This window comes from Oncorhynchus clarkii, chromosome 12 (genome assembly GCF_045791955.1).
Source record: "Oncorhynchus clarkii lewisi isolate Uvic-CL-2024 chromosome 12, UVic_Ocla_1.0, whole genome shotgun sequence".
Classification (NCBI taxonomy): Eukaryota; Metazoa; Chordata; class Actinopteri; order Salmoniformes; family Salmonidae; genus Oncorhynchus; species Oncorhynchus clarkii.
This window is the reverse complement of record NC_092158.1, coordinates 78412278-78437507: the sequence shown is the minus strand read 5'-3', so window position 1 is coordinate 78437507 and position 25230 is coordinate 78412278. Positions and strand designations below refer to the sequence as shown.

The following is a 25230-nucleotide window of genomic DNA, read 5'->3' as shown; positions in this document are numbered from 1 at the left end:
CCGGTATGTGTGTGTGTCTATGAGTGTGTGAATGAGAGAGAGAAACTGAAGAAGACCCTGAGGCAATGACAGAGACAGTAAGAGTGTACCAGGGTGTTAGAAAGAGAAAGGAGACAGAGACAGTAAGAGTGTGCCATGGTGTTAGAAAGAGAAAGGAGACAGAGACAGTAAGAGTGTGCCATGGTGTTAGAAAGAGAAAGGAGACAGAGACAGTAAGAGTGTGCCATGGTGTTAGAAAGAGAAAGGAGACAGAGACAGTAAGAGTGTGCCATGGTGTTAGAAAGAGAAAGGAGACAGAGACAGTAAGAGTGTGCCATGGTGTTAGAAAGAGAAAGGAGAGAGACAGTAAGAGTGTGCCAGGGTGTTAGAAAGAGAAAGGAGAGAGACAGTAAGAGTGTGCCAGGGTGTTAGAAAGAGAAAGGAGACAGAGACAGCAAGAGTGTGCCATGGTGTTAGAAAGAGAAAGGAGACAGAGACAGTAAGAGTGTGCCATGGTGTTAGAAAGAGAAAGGAGACAGAGAAAGTGAAGTAAGTCAGACAAAGCAGAGTAAATCTGTGCTACCGTGGAGCTGGGTGTGTTGGTGCCATATCCAGAGGAGGGCAGAGATGCCAGGGACCATCGTCGACCATCCGCCCTTCAGAGGAGAAAAACAATGTATAGTAATAAACCTGAGAGCATCAGACTTATGCCCAACATCCTCAATGCATCCACCAATCGAACTAATATGGAAATATGCGAATGAGGTGGTGCCTGCACCCTGTATAACACAACTGATCCACCGTATTGTGTTAGTCTTAAGAGCCATCCGAAGGGAGAGGGAATTGAGTGGAGTGGCCTGGCCATTGTGTTTCTATGGGGCTGCAGCATGCTGCAGTGACAGACTGGCAGAAAGATTTGATAAACACGAACAGTGAGTACAAAAAGCTATTACTGCTCATGCCTCTGCTCCTCTAACTCTGACTGACTGACTGACTGGGAAGAGAAGGGATGACTGGATTGGACCTCTTCACATGTGTATGTTGTTGTGTATCTCAAACATACATACACACATTCCTACCTCCTGGCTAGGCTCTTTGGCTTCCTCTCACCACTGACTCTGAGAGGTGTGATCATTCTCACTGGGAGGTGCTAGACCTGCATCGAACAGGTATTCAACTCTCCCTCCCTCTCTCACATACATACACACGCATGCATACACACAGTGTCAGGGAGCTGTTACCTTCTGGAAGAGGCGAATGAGAAGTGTGCCGCGGTGCTGGAAGAGAAGTTGCGTGGGCTGTCCAGAGGGCTACTTCCTGGAAATATAAAGGAATGGGAATAGAGAAACAGACAGAGCATGAAAGAGGGGGAGAGGTACTGTATAATGACGTGTTTACAGTAAGATGTTTCCAGTCCGAGATGGCTGTAGTACGTACCGAGGTGTCCAGGGAGGGGCAGAGGAGAGTGTGGGCGGTGGGGCAGAGTGGGGGAGGTGGTGGTCAGGATCAGACTCTTCCTGTTACTGGTACGACAACTGGAAACACAGAGAAAGACAAATAGAGGGAGTTTTATGAACAATGATGTATTAGTAGGAGACCTTCTGTGAAGGTTTAGTGTGGTACATAAAAGATAGAGTGTGTTACTGCAAGTATGTGTGTGTGTTTGTCTGTGGTTTAGTGTGTTCAAGTGTGTGTTTGTGTGTGTGGACATGTGTGTATGCAGGGCTCACTGCAGGAGGAACAAGACGATAAAGAACATTCAATTTGCCATCAATCCCCAGCCGTCTCCTCTCATGCAAGATAAGGGTGAAGAGTAGGAAGGGGGGAGAGATACAGAGCGAGAGAGAGAGAGAGAGAGGGGGAAGACAACAGGATCCTCTCAAATCCATGGGAGAACCTCAACCCTAATTGGAACCTCCACTCCACACACTCTCCTCCATGTTGTACTACACATGATGACTCTATCTGAGTCACACACAGGCATTCTCAGTAATGGCACGATGCCTCTTTAATGGCACTCTAAAAGCCCACAGCTCAGATCCATTTAAAACACACTCAGATAGCTCCATCACCAGCACTATGACATATTGCCCCATCCACTCCTCTTTAATACTGTATGCACTACCAGTCAGTCAGTGTGGCTTGGCTTTACCGTCAAGGAAAGGAGGAGAGATGCTGCGTTCATATGCTGGTCGGAAATACGAAACTCGAAAAAGTCCAACTTGCTGATTCGTGGGACACTGCAAGTGTATAACTACAACCAGTTAGAAAGATAATCCTAGTTCCATATAGCATGTTAATGCGGGAAGAGTCCTGCTGTTTTTCCACATCCTACCTCTGTCACACAGGGGAGAGGTTATACAGACATGCCTGTTGCCATAGCCGCAGGAAGTAGGGGTGCTGAGGGTGCTGAAAATCCCCCTAAATAAAAACTCTGAATAAAATAATAAATAATAATAATAACAAATAAAAAATACATTTCTTCACAAAAGTGGCGCACTGGGCCTTTACTAGTCCTTTATTAGCGGACCGGTGTAGCCCTCTGTAGCGCGGAAAGATTTTCCTTCCCAAAAAGTGCCTCAAGCCTCGAACAATGCAACATTTAACTGATTGAAAGTAAGGGGATATCAGTGAACAAATTCCATGGTCAAGGCTACGACGGCGCCAGAGCAATGAATGAAGCTTACTCACGTGTTCAAAAGCGCACATCAGACCGGGAGCCTAATGGTTCTCAGGCAGGCCTAGCTCTTCATGTGTTTAAGTTTAGAAAACTATCTCTCTGCAGAAGCGACAGTTACAGGGTTGGTAAAAACAGCTTGATTGCTCTAGCAACATCCGGGAAACTGGGCAGAAGGGAATGGTGCTTCAAATACAGCAATTGTACAACATATTTAATTGTGTCTCTCATTCTCCTTCAATATATTATTGAAAGAGATAAATTGCATCCAAAAAGTTATTTAACAATTTGCAATGTTTGAATTTCCAACATTAATTACTGAACAAGTAATTACGTTATTGCCGCCAGCAAGTAGTCTAAAGATGGCAGCATTGCGACACCATGTATAGTGTCGTGAAATGTGAACATGAGGAAAGGATGACCAAATAGGCCTACCAATAAACATTTATCCATTAGCTAAAGCTCTCGGCTACATTCCTTTCTGCTACCATAGAAAGCCCATCATCGAATAGATGTCGCAATTTCAGCACCATGGACAGTGATCAGCAGTCTATACTTTGTTAGTGCCTGTCTGGTTAACGGGAGGATGAGCTCCTACCATGTGGGGATCCAGAGAAGCTACTTTATACCAGTGGCACAGATGGGGGGGGGGGGGTCTACCTGTGTCAGAGGACCGTCCCCTTTGCCCTCCCACTCCTCAAGTGCCCTTTTGGGTATTTTTCTGTATACAGTTTTTGTCATTGTTGTTCTGAACCCACTGACCCCAAGTTGTCATGATGTCATCAAGTAACACTTGATAACACTTGATTTAAATAGTCATCCATATTCGGTCTGATGGTTGACTGTTACCGTGACAATCCAATTGCTAACTCAACGACAAACAGATGCTGATGACCAGTGCAACAGTGGTGCAATTCCATCGAGGTGCAATTCCCACTCTTTCTTCCTTCCGACTGGGCAGTAGCAGAGAGGCAGCAGTTGTGTCCCACACCTGTGTGAAGCTAGCCACAATAAGGATTAGCCACAATAGTGGAATTTTTGCTTCACCTTAAAAATTAAAGTCCCCAATTAATACTGACCAAAACAGATCGAGATAGTGGAATAATGCCATATTTAGACTAGATATTAATGCTAAACAAGGTTGGAATGTTGTTATATAACTTAAAAATAAATACAATAATTTATTTATTTGACAATAAACAGTAAAAAAACAGTTAATTGGTGGCATAAATATATGCATATGTACAGCCTTGCCTATAGAGTGTGCACCCATGAAATGGGGTATCAGACTACTGTACAGTGACACCCACAGAACACAACTATGTCTCGGGTCAGATCTTGGGACCCGAGAAGAATTCTAATCCCCACTCAACTATTGCTACACGACATATGTCATCAATTTAGGGCACCAGGCATATCCATTCAGCCTTTCCCAGCACACAGGCAGATACGTGAGAGGAACTCTCCTTGACCACACACATCCCCCCCCACTATCACCACACCCCACCGCCACACACACAGTTTCTTTGACGTTGTTTCAGAGGAGTGTTTTCAGTCTGAATAAATGCAGAGTCACTGGGACTAATAGGCTGATTGCTGAGTCATGACGTGAGCTGACTGTAGGATCACCCAGTCGGACAGACACAGAGGCAGTCGCAGAGACAACCTCCTCTATTCCATTGGGAGACAGTAACAGAGTGCTGCTAGCAACCAATCACAGACAGTCTAGTCAGGCTGCAGGTAATGCTAATGATTAGCATGACTCTGCAACAAATCAGTTCAATCAACCCCTGTGTTTGCTCTATCTGTTTGTTTCAGTTGTGAAGATTGTACTCCTGTGCTTGTGGTTATTACTGAGAATGTTGATAAATAGTTGATCACAAAACCAGCTGTTAGCCTAAACCCAAATATACCCAACCACTAACCAAAGTGAGTTCATTCATTTTTGTTTTCATTACCTATCCTATAAAATACGATCCGTCATCAAGCTTATAGTTATGGTCATTTAAGGTCTCAACTCTTTAGTCTTTGCTACTGATGGATGCCTCTGTAATCCTAATTTGTGGCCCTCATCCCCAGCACTGGGCCTCTCCAGATTCAGTCCTAATTCAACGTGAGGGAGAGGCTTTGGAGACGTATTAATTAACGTTTAATTTCACTGCAGATGATGGTGGGACCAGAAAGCGGCGGCGAGCACATTAAACACTGTTTCACTTGGCTTTCATCACGTTTGTGGTTAATTGTTTCTTCAGCAACTGGGGCTATTTAAAGGAGTGCAGGGCGCTCAGAGGCATCAGTGAGAAACCCAGAGTACAAAGAGCCTCACTGGCTGAGATTCTACTTCTGTGGTTCTCAGACTAGCAGGATAAATGCACTCTCAATGCCGTGGGAAATAAATATGGCTAAGTGTTCACACATATATGTACACACGCACGCAAACGTACACACATGCAATTTAAGATGCACTACATGGCCAAAAAGGTGTGGACATCCCTCAAAATGAGTAGATGTGGCTATTTGAGCCACATCCGTTGCTGACAGGTGCATAAAATCGAGCACACAACCATGCAATCTCCATAGACAAACATTGGCATTAGAATGGCCCATTCGGAAGAGCTCAGAGACTTTCAACGTGGCACCGTCATAGGATGCCACCTTTCCAACAAGTCAGTTCGTCAAATTTCTGCCCAGCTAGAGCTGCCCCGGTCAACTGTAAGTGCTGTTATTGTGAAGTGGAAACGTCTAGGAGCAACAACGGCTCAGCCGCGAAGTGGTAGGCCATACAAGTGCATAGAATGGGACCGCTGAGTGGTGAAGAGTGTAGTGCGTAAAAATCATTTGTCCTTGGTTGCAACACTCACTAATGAGTTCCAAACTGCCTCTGGAAGCAACGTTAGCACAATAACTGTTCATCGGGAGCTTTATGAAATGGGTTTCCATGGCTGAGCAGCCACCACATGTCTAAGATCACCATGTGCAGAGTGGTGTAAAGCTCGCCGCCATTGGACTCTGGAGCAGTGGAAACGCATTCTCTGTAGTGATGAATCACACTTCACCATCTGGCAGTCTGACAGACATCTCTGGGTTTAGGGGATGCCAGGAGAATGCTACCTGCCCCATAGTGCCAATTTTAAAATGTGGTGGAGGAGGCTGTTTTTCATGGTGAAGGGAAATCTTAACACTACAGCATACAATGACATTTTAAATGTACAGGTTTTTTTTAACCAGGCAAGTCAGTTATTAACTTCTTGGATACAGGGGGCGCTCTTTTAATTTATGGATAAAAACGTTCCCATTTTAAACAAGATATTTTGTCACGAAAAGATGCTCGACTATGCATATAATTGACAGCTTTGGAAAGAAAACACTCTGACGTTTCCAAAACTGCAAAGATATTGTCTGTGAGTGCCACAGAACTAATGCTACAGGCGAAACCAAGATGAAACTTCAAACAGGAAGTGAGCAAGATTTTTGAGGCGCTGTGTTCCAATGTCTCCTTATATGGCTGTGAATGCGCCAGGAACGAGCCTACACTTTCTGTCGTTTCCCCAAGGTGTCTGCAGCATTATGACGTATTTGTAGGCATATCATTGGAAGATTGACCATAAGAGACTACATTTACCAGGTGTCCCTCCGTCGAAATTGGTGCGTAATCTCCAGCTGCATGTATTTTCCCATGTTATTCAGAGGAGAAACTGCCACGATTGACTTATCATCGAATAGATATGTGAAAAACACCTTGAGGATTGATTCTAAACAACGTTTGCCATGTTTCTGTCGATATTATGGAGTTAATTTGGAAAAAAGTTTGGTGTTTTGATGACTGAATTTTCTGGGGTTTTTCTCAGACAAACGTGATGAACAAAACGGAGCGATTTCTCCTACACAAATAATATTTTTGGAAAAACTGAACATTTGCTATCTAACTGAGAGTCTCCTCATTGAAAACATCCGAAGTTCTTCAAAGGTAAATTATTTTATTTGAATGCTTTTCTTGTTTTTGTGAAAATGTTGCCTGCTGAATGGTAGGCTTAATGCTATGCTATCAATACTCTTACACAAATGCTTGTTTTGCTTTGGTTGAAAAGCATATTTTGAAAATCTGAGATGACAGTGTTGTTAACAAAAGGCTAAGCTTGAGAGCCAATATAATTATTTCATTTCATTTGCGATTTTCATGAATAGTTAAGGTTGCGTTATGCTAATGAGCTTGAGGCTATACTTAAGATCCCGGATACAGGATTGCTTGTCGCAACAGGTTAAAAACAAATTCTTATTTACAATGACAGCCTACCGTGGAACGGTGGGTTAACTACCTTATTCAGGGGTAGAACGACAGATTGTCAGCTCAGGGATTTGATCCAGTAACCTTTCGGTTACTGTCCCAACGCTCTAACCACTAGGCTACCTGCCGCCCTGAATGATGATTTTGTGCTTCCAAGTTTGTGGCAACAGTTTGTCGAAGGCCCTTTCCTGTTTCAGCATGACAATGCCCCCGTGCACAAAGCGAGGTCTATACAGAAATAGTTTGTTGAGATCGGTGTGGAAGAACATGATTGAACTGCACAGAGCCCTGACCTCAACCCCATCAGTACAACCCCTTACTCATTATTTAAAGGGAAATTAGTGTTGGTGTAATGGCTTTATAATTTAGGACCAGTCCCCCACGGCCTTGGGGCCCAGACCCATTCTCTGGTTGCTCATTCAGGGTCACAGGCAGACAGGACAGTGGGGAGATATGGCTGTTTGTTTCAGCCCCAGTGACTAAGGCTGGACTGAACCGGCTGACTCCACACAAACTCCCAGCTGACAGGCTGCTCACTGCCTGGGGCTTCTCACTGAAGAGGACGGAGGGAGATTGAGAGGAGATAATAAATTAAAAGGGATGGAAAGGAAGGGAGAGATGGAGAAAGAAATATAGGTGGGGAGAAGACATGGAAAAGAACAAGGGCAAGAGAAGAAAGGGAATAAAATCATGTGGAAGAGAAAAAGGAGGGAGGAAAGAGAGAGAGAGACAAAGAGAAATGAAGTAGGGAAAGGGAGGATGTTCTCCCAGTGGTGCTCATCATCCTTGCAGGTGTAACCAGTGTGAAATGGCTAGCTAGTTAGCGGTGCCCGCTAGTAGCGTTTCAATCGGTGACGTCACTCACTCTGAGTCCTTGAAGTAGTTGTTTATGTCGATGTGTTCAGAGGGTCCCTGGTCCCCTAAAAATACAACGTCGTAACATTAAATATTCTTGAAAATGCAAGTGTCTTACATCCTTCAAAAGATTAGAATCTTGGTAATCAAACTACGTTTTCTGATTTAAAATAGCTATTACAGAGAACAAATACCATGCTTTTGTTTGAGAAGAGCGATCAACAACAAAAAACATTTTCCGCCATGATAATTTTTACACATTCACATCTGAAGGTAAAATTATGACTTTACATTCTGATATCTTGCTCTTATTTCTCTTCCTGAGGGTCCCAGTGATCAAATGAAGTGCCGTTTTCTTTGATAAAATCCCTTTTATAGCCTAAATCGAAACATTTTGTAAACCGTTTGTGCCATGAATTCCATCTCTATCAACTTTTTACGGAGCATTCGACGTAATTACACACAGTAAACAATCGTTTATCTAGTCATGGTTGGTTTCAGTGCAATCCTCTGGATGTTTGCAACACAGCCAAACGTGATTGTTTTTTTTTTTGCGGGGAGTATTGACCGAAGTGAACTGATTTGAAGACAACGAGCAATGACTTCATTGCGCACCAATAATTTTAGCGAAGCTTCGTTGATTGATTGTATTTCTGCCCAATGACCACTGATCTTCTTGAAATCTAGCTGGGTAGATAGCCAATGAGCTGAGGTAAACGCCAGTATGTGATGGTTATGGGTTGGACCATCATTCCTTGTTTGTAAATGCACGCGTAACGAACTCCATTCTCGCCTTGACCATCAGAGTTGTTGCAGTGACGCTTGTTACGCACAGCAGTATTTTGGAAAGTAGTATTTTGGAAAGTGTTTTTTCAACGATTTCATTGAAGACATCATGGCGAATAAATCAGGAAAAGCGAAGTCCAAGTATACAGATTTGCACCAGATTATAGAAGAGATTGATCGGGAAAGTGAGACTGATTTTTTGTTTGAGGAATCTTTGAGTGTTTGAATTCAAACAGGAGCTGAGGAGCTGTTTCTGCAAGGACAGGACGTACTTCTGGACGGGTAAGTGCTAATGCTGTTTTATGAAATATAAATATATATATATTTTTGCAAAAATATATATACAGTATATATATATATTTTTTTTTTGCAATTTGCAATGAAATGTGTAATGAAATGTGTAAAGTACACATTGGCTATAGTGTGTGTGTATGTATATGTACGACTCATAACCTGTGTGTGTTGTTTGTTGGTTTGTTTGGGTGTGTGTGTGTGTGTGTGTGTGTTTGTTGGTTTGTTTGGGTGTGTGTGTGTGTGTGTTTGTTGGTTTGTTTGGGTGTGTGTGTATATATGTATGTGTGTGTATATAAATATATATATATATATATATATATATATATATATATATATATATATATAAATAAATATATATATATATATATATTCCATGTCAGATATATATATTTTCCATTTTTTATTCAAATGGTATGGAGTAGAACAGCAAACACACACATGGCCACTGCGCCTGCTACTCCTCTCCATTTCCATATGAAATAGCCATTGGGTGCTGTTCGGGGGAGGGCAGGCCCACAACAATGGCCGGAGTTGAATGGAACAGCACTTCAGTGACTGTTCCCTCTGCTCTATACAATACATATCTGTTTATTTTATGTGATGATAAAAGGCTCATACAATACAAATATTTTTTTAATATTTTCTTTCGCAGTGATAGCAACTCCGACTGGGAGCCCCCGGTGCCAAGCTGCCCGCTCTACCTCTGCCCCCTCTACTCCTGCCTCCAGTGGTGTTCATATGCCACAGTTCATTACTGCAGGCATGACTGTGCCTCAGGGCCAAAAGGGCACAGCATGGAGGCGTCGTTGTGTTCTGTGTCGCATGACCTGCACCACTTGTTCAGTTTGCCTCTGCTTTACATCAGAAAGAGACTGCTATGGGACATGGCACAGGCAGCAAAATATTGTGTACAGGACTTCCAAAGGGTCTACGTTTTTTTTTAATGTTTTTTTTCAAATATTTTTAAAACCATTTTTATATATATTTTTTGTGTGTTAGAATTGCTTTTTGATATGTTGTATGTAGTTATTTGCACTGTTGTATATAGTTATAGGTCATTTCACCAATTTGGCCACTCGGTTACATTTGGGCAACTTGTGTGGGACACCTGGGTGACTTCATGCTAAATGTCATGTAGCTCACCCATTCCTGAAGTTATCAGTCTGAAACTTTGCACACCTACAGTTGCCCTCTTGTGTTATCCATCAAAATGATCTCCAGCATCCTATCTGACTGTGTGGCTATTCTAGTACATGTGAAATATGATACTACAACAATAAAAAACAGAAAAAGTATGCTATATCTTTCTCTTTTCTTCCACCAGATCTACTGTGTTATATTCTCCTACATTCAATTAACATTTCCACAAACTTCAGAGTGTTTCCATTCAAATGACACCAAGAATATGCATATCCTTGCCTCTGGGGCTGAGCTACAGGCAGTTAGATTAGGGTATGTCTTCAGGCAGAAACTGAGAACAAGGGATGCAGCCAAACCAAACCATGTCTCCCTCCATGCTAACAAACAGGCAGGTGCAATATTGTATTTATATGGATGAGATGACAAATTTGAAACTTACTATATTCTGAAGGACAAAGAGAATGCAAGAAAGTGGAAGAGAGCAAGAAAGAGAGACACACAGAGCTGCGATGGAGGGAGGAAAAGAGAGAGAGAGCAAGAAAGAGAGAAGCTGAGGTTGAATTGAGATACAGCAGGTGTTTACATCTGGCACTGGAGAGATGGATAGAGGAGGGGGAAAGAGATGGGTGGAGAAGAGCTGAGACTGGTAGAGAAAAGGAGGGGAAAGATGGCTAGAGGGTAGCATGAGCGATGGGTGGAGAAGGAGAGATATTAATAGAGGAAAGGAGGGAAGAGAGATTTAGGTAGAATAGGAGACTACTGGGTACAGGAGAGGTGGGAAGGAGGTAGAGGAGAGAGTTAGTGGAGAGGAGAGGAGAGAACACTGAGCGGTGGGCTCAGATCACATGTTGGCTTGTTGCTATGCAATGTGCATCAGGGGAGACACAGATAAGAATTGAGAGAGGGTGACCAGTGAGACAAGAGGAGAGGAGACAGAGGAGAGAGACACCCGACTGTAGTTATTCAAAAGGAGAAGCAATAATGTGAAAGAGAGAAAGAACAAAATATAGTGAATGTATGATGTGGGTGCAATAAGATTTTTTTTTTAAATGGTGTAAACAATTGCTACAATAGTACCAAAGATTTTTGTAACTAACCCAAGATAGACCACAGTCTGTCGTTTCCATTGTAATCAAATTAAGCATAGTGGGCAGAACAAGCATGGAGGTGGGCAGAGCCAAGCACGAGCTAGCGAAATCCTATTGGCGTGGCCTAGCATGTATTAGCATATTTCCGTTAGGGAACGCCTACTCTGCGAAGTGTGTGTGTGCAATAACTCAATTCTCCCCTGCACCCCTTCTAAGGGACTGTACGTTATTTATAATGAGGGATACCTGAAGAAAATCAGACCACTCTGAAATGAAAATGGATGGCGCTCCCTTCAGTAAAATTTATTTTTACCCGACCCTACCCGAAGTTTTGAAAATAATCACGTGACCCTCCCCTAGACCCAAAATAATAGTGGATACAGAGGACATGCCTACCATTTACCCTCACTCCTAGCATAGACCAGAGCCTTTAGATATGCAGTTTTAGAAACTGTCCTTCATTTTGTAAGCATTAGCCTACATGGCAAAGTAGCCAGAAGGTTGTTGATTCACATTACACTGCGGACAAGGGTAGCTGTGAAAAGATATCCATTATAATTAAAACACTGCATGAATGTATCATCTTATTTGTGGTCTGAGAAAAAATTGCCTTTTATAAAAGCATTTCATGCAATTCTACACTATTTTACATGACTGGAAACAAGCAGAATCTTTTAATAGCACGACAGCGCATGACAAGGAATGAGTGCATGCTGCAGCACCAGAGAGGTTGTGATTTCTAAACAGGCTAATGTTTAAAAAAGAGGATGGTCTAAGTTTGGAACAGTGCTGAAGTTGTCTATCAACTGTAAAAATTGAGCAACAACAGAACCAGTTACAACTGATGTTTCTAAAAGTAAATTCAAAGGCTCTGTAGAATGACTGTATATCCTAATAAGGCATTTTTCATTTAATTATTATTTCAATCTAAATGTAAAAAAGTTTTTTTACTGAAGAGGAGTATTTCTGCCTGTAATAATCCCCTTTTGTGGGGAAAAACTCATTCTGATTGGCTGGGCCTGGCTCCCCCATGGCTGTGCCCCTGTCCAGTCACGTGAAATCCACAGTGGTGTAAAGTACTTAAGTAAAATATACTTGCTATACTATACCTGGCTATCAGCGGAGCCTTGTCTGGCAGCGAAACAGTTAAATATAAAAAAAATTTTTGGGGGGGGGGGGGGGGGTATCTGTACTTTACTTTACTATTTATATTTTTGACAACTTTTACTTTTACTTCACAACATTCCTAAAGAAAGCAATGTACTTTTTATTCCATCAATTTTCCCTGAAACCCAAAAGTAGTCGTTACATTTTGGATTCTTAGCAGGACAGGGAAAAGGTGCATTCATGCACTTATTAAGAGAACATCCCTGGTCATCCCTAGTCCCTCTGATCTGGTGGACTCACTAAACACACATGCTTTGTTTGTAAATTATGTCCTAGAGTTGGTGTGTGCCCCTGGCTATCCGTAAAATAAAATAAAAAACAAGAAAATGGTGCTGTCTGGTTTGCTTAATATAAGGAATTTAAAATGATTTATACTTTTACTTTTGATACTTAAGTATATTTTAGCAATTACATTTACTTTTGATACTTAAGTACATTTAAAACCAAATACTTTTATACTTTTATTCAACTAGTATTTTACTGACTTTCACTTTTATTTTAGTAATTTGTTATTAAGGTATCTTTACTTTGACTCAAGTATGACAATTGGGTCCTTTTTCCCCCACTGGTATGTTGTTTAATAGCTTGTTGAAATATTGATTGTCAATTAGTGACAGAATCACACATTACTTCCTAAGAAAAGTACATGTTTTGTCTCCTCGGCTATAGAATGTTGTAGTGCAGCCTCTGAATGGCATAGAAACAAACCAAAGATATCCCTTCATCATCGGTGTCACGTCTTTCCCCTGCATTTTATAGCTTGCTTCTAGCATAAAGCTCTGCGGACTAAAGTGTTGATATAGACGACATTATATAATCAGGCATTTAAAAAAAACATTTATCTAAAGCTAACAAGGGGTAGGCCCAGTGGCGATTTTAGCCTGTAAATCCTGGTGGGGCTAACCCCCCCCCCCCCCAAAAAAATGAATAAAGGTGGCAAACGGTGCCCACAAAAAGCCTACATAAAGCTATCCCAACAGCAGAGCATTCTTTTCAGCACCATGGAGTGAATCCTTACCATTGCTACACCTGGCTATAAGCGAAGCCTTGTCTGGCAGCGAAACAGTTAATTCAGCCTCATTTACTGCCTTTAAAAAAACAGCTAATATTTTTTATTTAACTTGGCAAGGCTGTTAAGAACAAATTCTTATTCTCAATGACAGCCTAGGAACAGTGGGTTAACTGCCTTGTTCAGGGGCAAAACAACAGATTTTTACCTTGTCAGCTCAGGGATTTGATCATGTAACCTTCAGGTTACTAGTCCAAAGCTCTAACCACTAGGCTATCTGCCTCCCCCTATGGCTGACTTGCTTAAACAAATGTGGTTTCTACTGGTAATTTAGACGTACAAACTATGACATAAGGGGACGATGAGCGGATAAGAGGCCATCCATAATTTCGATTAAGACATTAATGAGCGAGCTAGGATGGACATAGTCAATATAACTATTTGTTCAGCACTTCTGAAATGTACAGCAACATAATTCAGAACATGAGCCGTTCTTACAGTATTCTCCCTGTACTCCAAGTCCTGGACATGGGAGGAGATCCTGGCTGGAAAGGATCGCCTTCCATGGGAGCAGACAGAGGCAGCGAGGGAGGAACAACGACGACACCGGGGTTCGCAGCCACGACGGAAGCCAAAGAGGCAGCCTCAAAAACATTTTTTTGGGGGCACACGGGGTGGTTGGCGGAGCCAGGTTTTGAACCAGAGCCAACTCCCCGTATTCACCATGGGGAGCGTGTGACCGGTCAGGTACCATGTTTTGCGGTGATACGCACTGTGTCTCCAGTGCGCCTTCACAGCCCAGTGCGTCCTGTGCCAGCTTCCCGCACTTGCCGTGCGAAGGTGGTCATTTGTCCAAGACGCGTTGTGGCAGCTCTACGCTTCAGAGCTCCAGTGCGCCTCCACAGTCCAGTACGTCCTGTGCCTCCTCCCCGCACTCGCCCTGAGGTGCATGTCACCAGCCCGGTGCCACCTGTACTGGTCCCACGAATCAGGCCTCCAGTGCGCCTCCACAGTCCAGTATGTCCCGTGCCTTCTCCCCGCACTCGCCCTGAGGTGCGTGTCACCAGCCCGGTGCCACCTGTACCGGCCACACGCATCAGGCCTCCAGTGCGCCTCCACAGTCCAGAGCTTCCGGCGACAGTTCCCAGTCCAGAGCATCCGGTGACAGTTCCCAGTCCAGAGCTTCCGGCAACAGTTCCCAGTCCAGAGCTTCCGGCGACAGTTCCGCAGTCCGGAACCTCCGGCGAAGGTCCCCAGTCCAGAGCCTCCAGCGACGGTCGGCAGTCCGGAGCCTCCTGCGAGGGTTCCCAGTCCGGAGCCTCCCGCGACCATCCACGGCGACGATCCACGGTCCGGAGTCCCCGGCGACGATCTACGGTCCGGTTCCTCCGATGACGTATCCACGAGCGGAGTGGGTACTTCGCCCCGCACCGGAGCCGCCCCCGACGGTAGATGCCCACCCGGACCCTCCCCTATTGAGTCAGGTTTTGCGGCCGGAGTTCACACCTTTGGGGGGGAGGGGGTACTGCCATGCCCTGACCATAGATAGCTTTTTATTCTCTATGTTGGTTAGGTCGGGGTGTGATTAAGGGTGGGTTATCTAGGTGAATTATATATCTAGGTTGGCCTGGTATGGTTCCCAATCAGAGGCACCTGTTTATCGTTGTCTCTGATCGGAGATCCTATTTAGCTATCCATTTCCCCATTGTGCTTTGTGGGATCTTGTCTATGTAGATTTGTCTGCGAGCACTACCTGAGCTTTACATTTTGTTTAGCGTTTTCTTGTTTTCCTTGAGTTTCACTACCTAATAAAGAGGATGGAACCATACCACGCTGCATCGTGGTCCACTCATTATAACAATCGTGACAGAACTCACCATGTTGTGCTGTGCTCACTTGAACAGAAGGGTGGCGAGGAGGTCCTTTGTGGGCAATTTTTTTCATCAAACGTTGTCATCAAAGTCTGGCATTCTCTGGATTTATGGTGCTTTCAAGACAACTGAAAACTCAAAGAAAAAAAAAACAAAGTCGATTCATGATGTTAGTGATCTTCAGGTCGGAGCTCTAGAAAGAGGTTCAAGTTCCAGACTTGGAATTCCAAGTTGGATGACTGTTCAAAACGTATTTTCCCAGTTCATTTTTTTCCAAGTTCCCAGTTGTCTTGAACGCACTGAAGTCTGAGATTTCACAGTTCCGAGTTTCCAGTTGTTTTGAACAAGGCAGAAGTGTCACGATCGTCGTCAGGGTGGAAATGACCGGATCAAGGTGCAGCATGGTGAGCATGGTACATTTATTTTTATTACTAAATGTCACCAACAAAACAAAGAATAAGGACACGACCGTGAAGCTTACTTCAGCTATACAGGCCACAAACAAAGACAACTACCCACAACTAAGGTGGCAAAACAGGCTGCCTAAGTATGATTCTGTCATGACGTTGGCTTGGGGGTAGGTTTATGACAGTCATAAATACCTCTTCTCTGCTTTTTCCTCTCTCTACCCTACTGATGTTACATTTGCAAAACCCTTGGTTAACATAGAGATTCTGGGAACATCAGACGGTGGGGGGAAATGAACTATATTCTGGTCATCCGACCAATTGAACATATGCGGTGGTACTTAATGAATATGATGTCAGTTCGGTTGTCATCTGAGACATTCTCATCAATGATAAGATGACATAAACTCTACAGTGGAAAGTCTGCACATTGTAGTTATCGGATTCACATGGAATTGTTGTTCAATTTAAATGTTTGAATATAAAATTATTGGTGAAGAGATGAAATATAATTTTAGCTTCCAAATGAGAGATTTGGGTTTTCATAAGGTTAGGGCTCTGCTCAATCAGTGGCCCGCCCCTGTGAAGGGACATGGGTTATAAAACTTTTCAAACACGCCCTCCTCTCCCTTCCTATATAAAGCCTTGAAGTTAATATAACCTCCGGTTCCAAGTACGTGAGGTCTGCAGCCTCTGCGTTAAAAGGACTAACATGTCAACTACAGAACTAAGCCAACCTCAGCATGAGCTTTGGTTGCGAATGGTATGAACGTTGAACTCTTATTCATTACAGAAGTGATATCTCCTAGCCGTTGAGTTAGCAACAGCAGCTGCAAACGCAGGCTAGGAAAGAACAGACAGAGTATCCCGTCCATCACACAACAACGTTACTACAACGTATCCAATTGAACACCAGAGACATTCTTCAAAGGACAAAGGACTCGGTTTGGCAACACAGCCTTCCATCTACCACCAACCTAACGAAGCACAGCTCAGAGTAAATATTTATTGCATTTTCCTTTTCCAAATGGGCAGTAATTTAGAATGCATAAGATACTGTATTTACGATAGCACAGCTTCGCCCTTTGTTCCTCAGTCTTCCCGCTCTTTCACTCAAACCCAGCCCCTTTTCTTTTGTGTAACAACCTGTCATATCTGTTCCACCCGCTAGGGACGTTTTCCTTTATGACGTAATTTATAATCAAGGTATGATTCATTCTTTGTATATGTAATTCTGTGTGATTAGTTAGGTATTTAGTAAATAAATAATTAAACCCAATTTTGTATTGCTGATTCAACTTGTTAGCCAGGGTTCATAAAGATAACCAAGAATTTACAACTTTCAGATGAGACTAATTAAGGTGACGATTAATATTGACTGCTGTTGATGTAAAATATTACTAAGTCTTTAAGAGTTTATTCGGAAGATAACAGCTCTATAGATATTATTTCGTAGTGCTCCGACTCTCTAGTTAATTACATTTATATGATTAGCTCAATCAGGTAATATTAATTACGGAGAAAGGATTTTATAGAATAGCATGTCATATCACTTAACCAAAATAGGGAATAAAAGCCTCTCTAGGGCCAGGGTGTGACAAGAAGTCATGCTGAATTGACAGCATGACTAATGTATTCAACCTTTTCTGGCCCATCGTGTTAAATGTTTATCCTTATAAGCTTGGTTGGAAAAGAGACGCTTAAACCGAGACCACACACTGTCACGCCGTGACCTTAGAGAGCCATTTTATTTCTCTATTTGGTGAGGTCAGGGTGTGATTTGGGGTGGGCATTCTATGTTGTCTATTTCTTTGTTTTTGGCCGAGTATGGTTCCCAACCAGTCTATCATTGTCTCTGATCGGGAATCATACTTAGGCAGCCGTTTCCCACTTTCTGTTGTGGGATCTTGTTTTTGTTAGTTGCTGGTTTAGCGCTACAATACTTTACGTGTCGTTTATTCTTTCTTGTTTTTTTGGTGTTCATTTATTAAATTCAAAATGTACGCTTACCACGCTGCACCTTGGTCTCATTCCGACGATAGCCGTAACACACACCCACTCCACTGAATTTATTCATCAAAACCCAGACCTTTCTGTGCCACTGTAAGCACTGAGCTAATCATTTTTGGCAGTGAAAATAATAAACTTATATCTGGCACATCCCCGAATCTATTGCAATAGGTTTGGTATTTTTTTTATTGAACTAGGCAAGTAGGTTAAGAACAAAAATCTTTACTCTTATTTACAATGATGACCAACCCCAGCCAAACCCTCCCTAACCCGGATGATGCTGGGTCAATTGTGCACCGCCCTATGGGACTCCCAATCACACCCAGTTGTGATACAGCCCAGGATCGAACCCGGGTTTGTAGTGACGCCTCTAGCATCGCAGTGCCTTAGACTACAAATTACATGACCCTCCTCTGGACAAAATAGAAAAATACTAAACCCTCCCCCTGACTGAAATTGTAAAAGCATGACCCTCCCCCATTTTCCGCCAGGTAACAATTGTGTACATTTCGACCACTCCCTAAAAAAAATAAATTTGTTCTAAACTTTGGCAAAGGGTAAAGTCTACAAAACTTAGTCCAGATTTCATCTATGAGAAAATGTGCAGAATGTCAGCCAAAACCTATCTTGCTACATCTTCTCCCACTGCCGGCCAGTAGGCTTCCTCTCATCACCATATTTGGTGGTGAGTGGAAATTCCAACCGTATGCTTCAGATTTATACATCCGGTGAAACATCTGTTCTATCTGTGATAGTACTGTATAGGCTACACTATGTGACCACAATCGATGACATGCCAATCAAAGAAAACCAGGGCAGAGAGAAGAATATTACAGTGAAAAAGAGAGTGCCTTGTCTTGTCCTCTATCCTGACACTCAACAGCTATACCCATCTAGAGCCATCAAGAATATTCTCAGTCAATCCAAAATCACACATTCCTTCCATCTCCCAGCATCCTCTCCTCATGACCTCCATGGGCTGGGACAAAGTCGCCAGCATCAGCACATCACAGCAACCCAATCTGGACAGACACCCGAGGAGAGGCGATGCCATCCCAGCCTGGAAAACTGTCTACACGACTACTGAAATACTGCTACTGAAATGGATATACGGAGCTGAGAGTTCCTAAAATCACACAGAGATAAAGGTGCGAAAATGTACAGTATATTTTATATATGAGGGGACCCAGCCTACTGTATGTCTACACTTTATATACACATGATGGATGTGGCATTATTATCCCTGAGAGTTTAAACACTGACAGATGTTGAAATGGACATGCCAGCCCTCAAGCAGAGCTCTGGCTAACACAGCCTTGTCACATCTCCACTGGACCACATAAAGATGCTGCGTGTTAAATGTCAAATTGTGTGGCCTAATTTCATTACCGCCACCAGAGAAGTCAAACAGAGCCTAGTCACCTTCTACTGACCCTCTTACAGCTGAGACACAAGTTGAGACACAAGTTCCAGATCCTCATACAAGATGCCCTGGGGCATAGATCTAGGATCAGCTCACCTTCCCCAGATCCTTATAACTGTTCAAAACAAAAACAAACTTTTTAAGTAAGAAGTAGGCATTGGTCTGAAGCCGAAAAAGAAAGGATATTCATGGACGCTACAATTACTACTCCACCCATGCTGTACCAAGGTTTTTCAGCACACAGCTTTGACCTAATACAATAGCTACATTGGTCTATTGTACTTCAAACAATGTGTATGCAGGTTGCTTAGAATTGAAACCTTATCAAACACCCACAGTAACTCAATATTAGGAAGTTTTTGTTTATATATATTTTTTATTTATTCATCCTTTATTTAACTAGGCAAGTCAGTTAAGACCAAACTCTTATTTACAATTACGGCCTACACCAGCCAAACCCGGACGACACTGGGCCAATTGTGCATCACCCTATGGGACTCCCAATCACAGCTGGTTGAGATACAGCCTGGATTCAAACCAGGGTGTCTGTAGTGACGCCTCCAGCACTGAGATGCAGTGCCTTAGACCGCTGCACCAATCTGGAGCCCATTCTAAACTTTGGTGCCCTTAATGTTTTGTACACTCAGTGTATGTAGACATTATAGTTATCACAGCAATATCACAGCAATACAAGTAAAGTAAAAATACACAGTAATGACAAATGGCAACAGAAATAATGTAGTTATTAGTATTCATTTAATATTAACAGCTGATTTTCCAGAGGGAAGTGAAAAACCCATTTAAGCCAATATGGAGTAAACTGGAAAAATAACCCTGATCTCATTTAACAAGACAATCTATCATGCTACTGGAAAATATACAAATAATCAACATACCAATGAACTATTCACATACATTCTTGACTGTCACATTAGGTGGCTCGGAGAGCAAGGCACAAAGTGCAAGAAGTGACACAAACTGCTCTGTGTTCTGCGCCAGCTCCCCCTGACATCCTACTTCTCCCCCTGACATCCTACGTCTCCCCCTGACATCCTACTTCTCCCCCTGACATCCTACTTCTCCCCCTGACATCCTACTTCTCCCCCTGACATCCTACGTCTCCCCTTGACATCCTACTTCTCCCCCTAACATCCTACTTCTCCCCCTGACATCCCATTTCTCCCCCTGACATCCTACGTCTCCCCCTGACATCCTACGTCTCCCATGACATCCTACGTCTCCCCCTAACATCCTACTTCTCCCCCTGACATCCTATTTCTCCCTCTGACATCCTACTTCTCCCCCTGACATCCTACTTCTCCCCCTGACATCCTACTTCTGGTCATCCAAATGTTTCCCGGGACAATGGTGGTCTTCTCTGATATCGCGCAGCGGGGGGAGCTGGATGTTCCAGTGGGGCCAGAGGATAAACAAGTGCATAGAGAGGGCCCGGCACTCTATCAATCAACTGGTGTATGCATTTCAGGGAACACAACCCGCCACCCCGATAAGCAGTGTGTCCCTGGGATGTCCCTTAGGGATGGAGTGCATTTGATGGATGAGGGCAACAACGTATTCCTTGAGAGTTTAGAGTTGGTCTCTGGCTAACATTAGTTGGCTAGCTAACTGGCAATAGCACCCAAGGACGTTCGCTATCTTATTTGTGCTTATTTGTTTGTGCTCTGATTACATGCAAGTTTCAAGGTCAACAGTTTACACAGATGACTTCAGCCATGTGAAAAACGTTCCATAGCAAAATATAGCAAGCTTCCTTTGCTTGTAGCTTGCCTCTCATCCGACTGGTGAAAGCTAGCTACTAGCGCTGTTGCTGAGCAATCCAAGTGCTTTGGTCTGGTTTTAGAACTCTTGAAATTCGGCTTAAAAGATGCCCAGCTAGGAATGAGAAATCTGCCCAGAAGTGGCCCTTTTCCGGGAGGCCATAACTGATTGAATCAGCTCGGAATTGGGTGTCGGACTCGGCCGGAAATCAAAATGAATGATTGACCAGAATCGGCCCGATGTTTCCATCTACTGGAATTCAGCCGACTTTGCCGGCATTTTACCAGAATCCCTCCAGAAGCGGCTCGATGCAATTGTAAATAAATGTATAAAAATGACCTGATTTAGTCATTTTATACATACAAATTATACCCATCCACAATTGTTTTAAATAATTGAATTGATTTATTACCCCCTTTTCATCATATCCAATTGTCTTGTCCCATCGCTGCAACTCCCATACGACCTCAGGAGCGGCGAAGGTCGAGAGCCGTGCGTCCTCCAAAATACAACCCAACCCTCTCACTGCTTCTTGACACAATGCATGCTTAACCCGGAAACTAGCCGCACCAATGTGTCAGAGGAAACACAATACACTTGGTGACCGTGTATGCGCCTGGCCTGCCACAGTAGTCGCTGCAGCGCGATGGGACAAGGACATCTCGGCCGTCCAAACCCTCCCCTAACCCGGACGACGCTAGGCCAATTGTGTGTCGCCTCATGGGTCTCCCGGTCACGGCTGGCATGGGTATTGAACCAGCATCTGTAGCAATGCAATTTGCACTGCGATGCAGTGTCTTAGACCTCTGCACCATTCAGGAGGCCCCATCCACAAAGGTTTTAATTGTCTTGCACAAAGTATCAAAATTCTAAAATACTACTTAAAGAATTTAAATGTTAATTTTATTTTTTATCACAGAAACAATGAGAAAATATGGAAAAATAAATAAATAATGAAATGTAAATTATATACAGCAGCCTGTGTAATCATCTGCCAGAGAGTAACCACAATCGTCCCAAGCCCCAAGTAATATATTTGGGCCAAATTGTCCCGAGCTCAATCCCCACAACCTAGCCATAAGTAATACTGCCGAAGGCGGCCCAGACTCGGGCCACATGACGTCGGCCAAGTCTAACTCTCAGCCGAGTGCCCGACTCTCAGCCGGAATCGGCCCAGATCCACTGTGCTAGCTGGGTGTTAGCGTTGTCAGAAATGTAACAAAAGAGTAGCACATCGTCGGTTCTTAATGGACAGAAACGAGCATGTGAGATTGATAAATTATACATTTAATCAAAACTGTTGCCCCTACAAACATATTCAGTCCAAAAGGTGGCAAGTCTAATAATCACTTTATGGACTCTGTAGTCTTGGTCTTATCTGACTGATATTGAGCTAGGTCGGGACAAGACATTTGATTGTTTTCCTAATTCTAACAACCCAGATGGGTCATGGCCAGAGGCTGGGAGTGTGTTGTGTACCTGAATTTAACATTGAGCTTCAACCAATGCCATACTATTGTGGGGGCTATAGCCAGTTAAGGGAAATCACAACTGACCGTAGATCAGTGTCTAGGGCAGTGATATTCAAACTATTTTTTCGCCCCCAAAAAAGAAAAAAGAAACCAATAAATACATTTACTCAATAAAATAACAATTTTCAAATGATCTTTCTCAAAAACGTTTGTATAATTGTCCCATACAATAATCTTCACTCTTAATTATAAAAAAAAAAAATTACAACCCCAACATTGAATACCACTGGTCTCGGCGCTTACTTCAAAGCTAGAACAGCTTTTGACGTTGCAGTCTCAGAGACAAAACATTAGCTTCTTGTTATTGTCTTTGATTAACAAAGATCCCTTATTTTGTCTAGAAACATAGAGGCTGACAGAGAAACAGGACAGTGTCAAGAGTGGCATTCTTCAGAGTCAGTATTGAGGGGGTAGATTTTTCCTGGAACTGAAGTCAGGCTCCGACGGGACTAAAGAAGATCAAAGAGAATAAAAGCCCCATTACTCCACAGAATGGATTTTTACTCTAAGAGAGGAGTAATGCTACCACTTCCACCAAAGCTACTGCTATTGAATCCAAACATCCCCTGAGAGATAGGAGACCACTCAGAAGGACGGATTCTTTGGTCTGACCCAGGTATCTCGACACCCCACTTACCTCCTTCGATGTGTGATATGTGTGGTACTGGTTGAAGGTAGATTCAGCGAAATCACATTGCCACGAGCAGCACCGAAGATATATTGAGATAAATGAGATGCGAGACTTCACTCTCACAGTCACACACAGTATCTGCGTATGAGCACGGGTTCGCTTCACACTGTGAACAACGTGGCAGCCAGGGCACCAAACAGTGGAGAAGCCTTGTGGTTCAATGCTCTTAGTTGTTGAGAAAATTGACCCACTACGCTCTTTACTTTCTGCATCAACGTCATATTACTGAGTCATAGTGGGTCTGATGTCCTGTTTCTCTGATGGGTCTCGCCTTGTTTGTTTGTAAGGGTTAAGGTGTAGCCATTAGGGAGGGAGAAATATGTGGAGGTGTGTGTGTGGAGGTGTGTTTGTGTGTGTGTGTGTGTGTGTGTGTGTGTGTGTGTGTGTGTGTGTGTGTTCTAGGGAGGGGTTGGGGATGGAGACGTGTTGTTTTCGCTCTGATCATTTTTGTGATGAGGTACACCTGAGCCCAGCACCTGAGGGACATACACTGTCTGATTATCAACACTCATTATCTCTCCTTTTATCTCTCCTTCACTCTTTATCTTCTTTACCTCTCACTCCTTCCATCCTGAACACACCCACCCACTACATCTGTATTTAGCTAACACACACACGGAAACACACACACCCCCACGTAAAAAGAGGAGAGACTTGTGTGCACGCATGTGCTTGACTACAACTGAATGGACACTCATCCCAAGACGTTCTCTCGCTCACGAGCTCTCTTTCTGTCTGTCATCCTCTCTTTCGTGTTTAAACTGTAAAGAGCTGGATACAGACAGAAAGAAATAAGGAGAGGGAAAGAGAGAGAGAGAGAGAGAGAGAGAGAGAGAGAAAGAGAGAGAGGCCTGTGCATGTCTTCACTGCTCACATAACCCCAGTGTGTTGGTCCTTGATGGAGGCTGAGATAGAGATATTACCCCTGGGCCCTGTGCTCTTACTCACTCCCTCTCTCTCCCACTCTCATTTTCTCTACCCCTTTCTTTCTCCCTCACTCTCTCTCCTCACTTGCTAAGCCGCTTTGACTTGAGGATGTGACTTGTAGATAATGTAACGGCATGTCTATTCAAAACAAATAGGGAATGATGTTGATAACTTAGCAGCTAACTTAAAATGGTAACACAGGCCGATAGATCTATTACACTGCAGTGTTATGGGAATATAGACATGTGTTTGAAAATAATAATATAGGGGCACTATGAGATGATTGGAACACACAAATTCATATGAAACTACTACCATCAGCACAACAGACTTCTTGTTAATCAGCATGCTGACTAAGTCAAGTATTTTCTGTCTGGTGGGTGTTTGTGTGTGTTGGTGTGTGTGTTAAAACTGCAGTAATAACAGGCCAGAGGCAGCCTAATCCCTGGCCAATCAGCAGGAGAGAATGAAGTCATTGTGAGTCAGAGGGACTGGGGCACAGTAGGAGTACTTCTCTGAGATTAAAGCAAAATGATGTTGATTATGGCTAGAACTAACTGTTTTATAATATTCTGTGTCAGAGAGATACAGTTGAAGTCTGAAGTTTACATACACCTTAGCCAAATAGATTTAAACTCAGTTTTTCTCAATTCCTGACATTTAATCCTAGTAAAAATTCCCTGCCTAAGGTCAGTTAGGATCACCACTTTATTTTAAGAATGTGAAATGTCAGAATAATAGTAGAGAGAATGATTTATTTCATATTTTATTATGAAACATCACATTCCCAGTGGGTAAGAAGTTTACATACACTCAATTAGTATTTGGTAGCATTGCCTTTAAATGGTTTAACTTGGGTAAAATGTTTTGGGTAGCCTTCCACAAGCTTCCCACAATAAGTTGGGTACATTTTGGCCCATTCCTCTTGACAGAGCTGGTGTAAATGAGTCGGGTTTGTAGGCCTCCTTGCCAGCACACACTTTTTCAGTTTCTGCCCACAAATTTTCTATAGGATTGAGGTCAGGGCTTTGTGATGGCCACTCCAATACCTTGACTTTGTTGTCCTTAAGCCATTTTGCCACAACTTTGGAAGTATGCTTGGGGTCATTGTCCATGTGGAAGACCCATTTACGACAAAGCCTAACTTCCTGACTGATGTCTTGAGATGTTGCTTCAATATATCCACATCATTTTCCATCCTCATGATACCATCTATTTTGTGAAGTGCACCAGTCCCTCCTGCAGCAAAACACCCCACAACATGATGCTGCCACCCCCTGCTTCACAGTTGGGATGGTGTTCTTCGGCTT

At 43.1% G+C, this 25230-nt stretch overlaps 1 protein-coding gene across 2 annotated transcripts in view; it reads right to left on the bottom strand.

Moving 5' to 3' along the window:
- Window positions 1-25230, bottom strand: part of LOC139421396 (microtubule-associated serine/threonine-protein kinase 1-like) — a 62369-nt gene that overhangs the window by 24679 nt on the left and 12460 nt on the right. For both annotated transcript variants that reach the window (XM_071172254.1, XM_071172255.1), the window contains exons 3-5: window positions 1417-1514; window positions 1221-1296; window positions 563-635 (exon numbers count right to left, since the gene is read on the bottom strand). In XM_071172254.1, the coding sequence (XP_071028355.1) occupies window positions 563-635; window positions 1221-1296; window positions 1417-1514 (247 nt within the window). The remainder of the gene's footprint in view (window positions 1-562; window positions 636-1220; window positions 1297-1416; window positions 1515-25230) is intronic.